Source organism: Buceros rhinoceros, unplaced genomic scaffold, assembly GCF_000710305.1.
Source record: "Buceros rhinoceros silvestris isolate BGI_N320 unplaced genomic scaffold, ASM71030v1 scaffold9613, whole genome shotgun sequence".
NCBI lineage: Eukaryota > Metazoa > Chordata > Aves > Bucerotiformes > Bucerotidae > Buceros > Buceros rhinoceros.
The window spans coordinates 5,969-13,492 of record NW_010405371.1 but is presented as its reverse complement, the minus strand read 5'-3'; the positions used below and the strand labels follow the sequence as shown (position 1 = coordinate 13,492).

Below are 7,524 nucleotides of genomic sequence, written 5' to 3'. Positions count from 1 at the left end.
GGCGGGGAGTAAAGCCAGGCCTGCGAAGAAGGAAGGTGTGGGGGGAAAGATGTATTTAAGATCTTGTTGTTCTCTTTCTGTCCTGCTCTAATTTAATTGGTGATTTGGTTGCAGTTTTGTTGTTTGAATTAAATTGATTTTGTTTCCCCTAGTCGACTCTGTCTTTCACCCGTGACCATAATTGGTGAGCGTGCCCTCCCTTGTCCCTCGTCTTGTCCCCTAAGTAGTTTGTTGTATTTTCTCCTCCTAGAGAAACAGAACAACTGCACGGTGCTTAGTCGCCAGCCAGGTCTAAACCGCAACATATTTAAAGAAATATCTAAGAAACTTATGCCTAGTCAGCTTGTTGCTGTCCTTCCTCTGCTAGTAAACCACATGAAAAACCAGAGAACACCCCGTTCCTAAACTAAAACATACAAAGCTTTTTCCAGTCCCCTTATTCTCCCATTTTCACCTTTCAATATCTCCTCTTCTCCCACAGGTTTTATGTAACACCAAGCAAACAACAGACGGTATTTTGTGGTTAGAAGAGATGGTCAGATGCATTGTACAGGCCGGACAGGCCAACTGCACCTACTGCCTCTCAGCTGATGATAGACCAAACAAATGGCTTTATCACCTGCCCAGGTTCCAGAGGTCATATGATTTGCAGAAGCACTGAAAAACAGTGATTTCTAGAAAATCTCTCAATTATGCAAATTTTGGTATATTAGCAAAGGGATACAAAAAATATTACAGAGAATGACACGTAGAACAGACAAAACACATAAATGTCGTTCTCCTGGGAAATCAGCTACATTAACAAATTTAGAAATTAAGAGGCACGGTAAGAGTTTGAAGCTGAGCTGTCCTGACAAGTAAGTCAGCCTCATACTGCTTTTACCAGAGCTCCTAGGAAAGAAGTGCAATCAAATTTCTCTCTAAAGGCAGTTCAAAGCAACAATCAAGTACATACAGAAATGATATGGATAGAAAAACGGAATACGGAATAAAGACAGACATTAATCCAGTGAGTGGTATCTTCTTCTTGCAGGTATATTTTAATCATGTACCTACATTTATCAATAAAATAACCAGATGTATGCACATATATCTATGCAACAGCATTATACATTGTGATTTCCAGAAAATAAGGTGTTTATTTTTTAATACCAAAACGAATGCATATACAGCATTAGACAAACAAGAAATACACAGCAAGGTTTCATAGCTTTGCTTACGGGAGGTGGTGATGGGAGGGAAGCCCTCAGGGAGAAAAAGGACAGGCATATCTGAGTTTATAAAAGGAACCAATTTTTTTTTTTTACCTGGTTTATAGACAAGTTGATAATTTCCAACTACATCAAACTCTTGTGCCTCTGCTTGTCTGCAGTCTTCAGCATATTCAGTTTCAACACTCTCTGCGACAGGCAGCCTGAAGAGGAAAAAAATGACAAATCAATAAATGCTTCCAAATCTAAGTCATGGATATCTCTGGGAATAACAACATTATAAACCAAGTTCAGAGTCTCCACGTCATGCAGGAACTACTTCAATAAAAAAACTGCAGAAATAAATTCTGTCTCTGCAGTTCGGTACTAACCTGAGCAAAGTGCCACATTATATCTTTCTGTTTAGATTAAAAAAAAAATTGAGCTCCCAAAATATCCTTTAAGTTTTTAATGCCTAGGAATTTCTCTTCTAATGGAAGCCTATGACTTTTTCTGAACAAAGATAAAATAGCTGTTTCACCAAATCTTGACACAATACAACTAAGAAAATACATGTAATTCTTGCATGATTCGCTGGAGACAGTAGTAGTAGACAGGAGTAAACACAATTCTCTCACTGTTTTATGGAAACAAATTTTGTCTTTGAGCCAAAAGATAATGAAGGCCAGGGGAAAAAAGAAAAAAAAATTAACACAATCACCTGATCAGTGAATTTTATGGAAATTTATTACACACAAGACATACTCTATCCATGACATCAGTAGAATGAAATGAGATTTAAAATTTCTCTTCTACATAAACAATGTGAAGAAAGCCACACGGATTTCACTAAAGAATAAAGTAACATAGATATACAATGATTGTATGATTATTAAATAATAAATTAACTTAAACAGAGAAGAGTTTCGGACGCATAGAAGCACCCCCTTTTTTTCTTTCCCCCTCTTTCTAACAAAATACAAACTAGAAATCAAAACTATGGTTTTGCACTTCGAATACTGAGCCCAGTGCAAGCTTTTGCTATGCAGTGATTTGCTAATGCATAGCAAATCTGTTTCTCTGGAGGTGTCTGAGACATTTTATAAAAGGATACTGCTGCAGACATGGTTACTTCTTGACCCAAATAATAAGCAAGGCAATTAAGCTGAAAACAAGAGATTTTTAACAAGGCACTGTGTCACACAGCTGTCATAATAGAATAATTCACAATACCTTGATGCGACAGAGCACCCACCTTCTCTGACAAGGCAAACTGCCACCTTGGCTCTGCTACAGACTACTCATTCAGAGAAGTCATTCCTCCTACAGGAAACAACGAGCATTTATCACCTACTGCTGTCAACAAACCAAGAAATGGCTTCTTATCCTATTTTAACAGTATTTTAGGCATAAAGCTAACGTAATTTTTCCCAGAACCTCAAGCATCTCAGTGTAGGATTGTGTGCATCTGCACACCTGCCACATTAGCGACAGCCATCTACTTACAGCCAGCAGACTACACCACTGGCATCACTAACACTGCTGGGACTGACACTGCTCGGACAGAGAACACCCTGCAACAGGCCTGAATCCAAGATACAATTCAAAGTTCATACACAACACATCAGACCACTTGTTGAGTAAATTATTCCACTGAATGCATATCCAACACAAGTAAAACCGAAAAATACAATGAAGGTATCAAAGTCAAGCTTTCATAATTAAGCTCTGACTGAGCACAAACTCAAATTGGTGATACTGTATGCCGCTGGGTTTAGCGATATAACCAATTATTTTCATTTCTGCAAGACTGAAGCCTCACCAAGCGCACTGGACACACATATTCTGACAACAAAACCTGGTTATGCAGTAAATACAACGTGTCCTTCAGTCATATGCAAGAAAAAAAGCCATCCAATTAAGACAGTAAATAAACGCTGTCACAGAGGAGCGGTATTTCTCGCCTGTCAGAGCCCCAAGCAACAGCAAGCAAATCACTTCAACAAAAAAAACTTCCACTGAGTGGCAGGGGTTAAGGGTGAGAAAGGTAGGACTGTCTTCCTCATTTGCTGTAAAGACCTTGCAGAAGCATCAGTATTTAAGCAGCAGCTGAAGTCACCTAAGAAACAGTTTTATATAATACCAGATGTATTCAACTAAATGCTCCTGGAGGTGGAGTATTAAGCATTTCAAAATGGGCTCACAGAAGTATGTATGTGCTTTTGATCTTTGTCTGTACAGCTCCAAGAAAATGAGGACAGTATGACCTCAGTGATTTGTGAGGATATCCAAATAAAAAAAATTAATGTATCTGGATATTTTCTTTCAGAAATTAGGTTTTCCATCTTCAGCAAACAGCATGCAGTAAACAAACCGCAGGCTACACAATGAATAAAGAACATATTAATAGCCAGTCATTAAGAATGAACATTGCTCACTCAATGCAGTGAATCAGGCCACAGTCGAGGAAAATCACATGCAATTGAAAAATTGCATATGGGCATACGAAATGAACAAACAACCTTCATCACATCATTTCTCAATGTTTTAATGCTAAACCTTAAGCTTTAACAAAATTAAAAGCTTACAGAATAAAGTTATTTTTTAAGCAAAATTGGAAAAAAAATTATGAAGTCCTCTGGCTCTGACTCCATGAGAACAATACAATCCTTTCAAATAATCATTACAAGCCATCAGTAGGAAGTATCATCCTATATATACCTGGACAAAGAAAAACAGCTGGAACATTTTTCTAATGAGTTTCAACAAACATTTGCTGACAGCAGAGGAATGACAAGATTCAGAAAATCCAAATCCATTCCAGGCTAGGAAAAGACAACAACTAATTACGGGGCTTTTCTGGATTCTATTTATGATGCATTTGTCTGTCCAAAACATGAGTTCTCTCTCCTCATTTCTATTCCGTCTGACACATTGAAAACCCGTATTTCAGTACACTTGTCCTGCTACAGCATGTATTCCTCAGGCTCTCCAGATTCCAGCCTTGGTGTTCACTTTCTTTTAGACTTCTTCAGGTCTCTTGATCCCCCAGATATATTAGAACATTGGCAAACAACTTTTCAGCTGCATATACAGGACACATGCAGAATTTTACCAAATTAAGAGGAAGTAAACAGTCTAACACAACTACTGAAAAAGTCATCAATTCAAGGAAATGCAGGAGACTTCTTATGTTCTGTTTTCCTTCCATCTCATTCGGAAAAGAAGGTTAGAGATTAATCTTATTCAAATCAAGAGCATGTTTCACCCTCAAAAGCTGACATTGTTACATCCTCAAAAGATGGTATTATGTACACCCTAAGAGGACAAAGGCAGACGAAATTATAAAGCACTAAGAACATGATCAATCAGTAATGTCACTCAACAACAAGTAGCTCTTGATATGTCCTAGCACCTGTAAAACACAACATGTCAGCTACCTGTAAAGGTGTACACATCTCAGGACTTACCTGTTTTGCACCCACCTCTCAAAAGTAGCAGACATGGGAACTCTGAGCCTGACAAGCAGTGGCTAGTAAGGAACCTTCAATCCGGGCAAAAAGTTAGAATGCAGCATGCCTCTTTTTGAAGGGAATTAACACTGTTTCTCATGACATAACAGGGTACCTTCCTCATTCCTCACCATAGGGTTTAATTACTACATCATTTTTCTGAAGCATGACCAATCTTGCTACATATGACTACTTAAACTAATTTTGAGCATTTGATTGGGACAAAACCTTTTTTCAGTATTTCTCATTTGGGTTTAAAGGAAAGTTCAGCATCATAAACATAAAATTAAATACAGCTGCCACATCAGGGGAATTACTCAAAGCAAACATGGTTTAACACCAGAAACTGTTGACACATCCAATTGTAAATGCTTTCAAATACACTGAGGGTGCCTTTCCTTAAATAACTTCAGCTAGAGAAAGGTCTTCCTTTACTTCAAGCTATAGAATGACCTCTAATAAGTCAACCAGGCCATCATAACAGAGTACACTCAGTAAATTTTTGTATTTGAGCATCTGAAATATTTTGCATACACTTAGTTATCAAAAAATACAATCAACTGCCCAATCTCAACCATAACTGTGACAGGTAATTTGGTTCTTTACCAATAATATACACTACAATGCCAATGGAGACACTGAGTACAGTTAGTGTCTCTAGAAACAATGCTTTAAAAAAGCCTTATTAAATGAACAGATTAACACAGTCTTATTCCCTGAAAAAATAACACTGTTTATGCAGCAAACCTGATTATGTAAAGAATATTCAAGCATGTAATGAAATTCCAAGGATTAAGATGCTTGCTTATCCCATTTCATATAAATTTCTACTAACTATTGAATCTAGGGGTAGAAGCTCCTTTTCAGGGCCATGTAACTTCAAGAACATTTCCATCTTAGAGACACTGAAAAACCAAAGTGTTCTAGGCTGCATTTTTTTTTTAATTCTTATAGCTGTACTTTTTGCTTCTTTATGTCCTGACTCATTTGACACAAAACTCCCTGATCAGATGGGACTGGGAGTTGAACATAGAACTACGGTCACTCATTTCACAGGTCACAAGAGAAGGACTGCCCTAAGTCATGGCTTCTATAACAGAACCTGCCCACATGCTGAAGAGTTGGGGGGGGGAAGGATCACTGGAAAACACACTTTGCTTTGCAGCATACAGAGCAACATTCTGCTGTACAATTTTAGTACGATATATACAGTAGACTGTTTCAAAGGCTCTTTTCTGAAACTAAAATAATGTGACACTTTACATAACTGAACGTTTGCCATGACAGTAAATAACCTTCCACCGGGTTTACTGAAGGACATACTAAAAATTACTTTTAACTGGTGGTTCATGTTCTGTACTTTTAGAAGACTGGTCTTACCTGCAGATTATTTTCCCTACTATATTATTACCCACAGATTATTTTAGGAACCAAAGAGGTGCATGCTTTTTTCCACTTAAGAGCTCTTCTAAAATGCAATTAGATAGATTTAGTGATGAAGTTTTCATATATAGGCATTTTAAAGGCTTGCAATGCTCTGCCTCACATCAGTTATTCAGTTTGTTATACATCCTTAACCAGCTTACATGCCTTAACACAGCTCCTTATCCAGAGATAAGGAGCACACTAAAACTACTTTGCAAAAATCTTAGAAACGTTTGCATTTGAGTTTCTCATCTGGATAGACTATGTAAACTCAACACAGCAGAAATATCCTTCCATGGCTCTGTAGACCTTCCATCTTCCACATGGCCCAGTTAAAATCCAAGAAAAATACAACCACAAATGCCAGGATGAAACAGCCCAAATCCTCAAAGTTACTGGCTACTGCTCTAGGATCTTATGCCAGTGAGGGACACTAGGATGAACTGCAGGGCCTCAAAGAAATAGACTCTTCTTGGAGATGAGCTGTTGATGAGCCCCTCTTTCTTCAACCATAGCTCAAATAGGAATGCTTGGAAGAGAGCAGCTATTATCTGTGGCAGATGGTCACAAGCCACACAGTAACTCTCTCTCTCTACCACGCATGAAACAGTTTTATAAATTAATGCTATTATAATTAGTTATGAATTAGATGGGCATTCATATTTACTAACTTAAATCAAAAGCACAGTCCCTCTATCAAGCATTGTTTCTGATCCCTTAGCAACATTCATAAAGCACCTACACTCCTTAAAATTTCAGAATTCATCCCTTCCCCCTAACCACAAAGGCAAGGAACTTGGCCATACAGAAAAAAAAAAAAACCGAAAAATCAAAACATAAAACCCCACCAAAATTCCCTTAACAAGAAAACTAAAACAAAAGCATTTGATTATCAACTTGGTGAAATTCAGCTTAAATCTCTGAATTAAAAATGCCCATAAAGACCAGTATCACATGCAAGATCTCCTCAATTTCAAACTGACACCTGTAACTTCCCTCCCTATTAGTGAAATGTCACCAGAACCAGAAACATTAATGTTACAGACAGTCAAACTGGAAGAAATCAGCTTCAAATATGTCCTGATTTTATCCATCACAGCAACAGAACTAGTGATAGTTTACATGACTTTGTCAGTTAACAGTGTTGAAAGAGAATTATTACTGCTGTTAGCTGTCATAGCAAAGGTCCAAACAAGGAATCTTACCGAGAGACCTCTCCTGTAGGCTCATGGCAAATTTTATTCATAGTTGTTAAAAAGCAAAAGCAGTAGTCAAACGCTTCAGAAGCAATCAGAGGAGGTAGACTCACCGTCTGTTTACAGCCTGAAACAGCTACAGTGACTTGTTCTGCCAAATCACAAGAAAAGATCTCTGCATAGTTGATCATTAAATCCAAA

The 7,524-nt window shown here is 37.7% G+C and overlaps 1 protein-coding gene across 1 annotated transcript in view; it reads right to left on the bottom strand.

Annotated features, from left to right (window-relative positions):
• TDRD9 (tudor domain containing 9) overlaps nt 1–1,414 on the bottom strand; it is a gene marked incomplete at its 5' end in the record, with an annotated part of 56,162 nt that extends 54,748 nt beyond the window's left edge. The window contains 1 exon segment of the mRNA XM_010133691.1: nt 1,308–1,414. Coding sequence (XP_010131993.1) covers nt 1,308–1,414 — 107 coding nt within the window.
• Nucleotides 1,415–7,524: the final 6,110 nt, after the last annotated feature.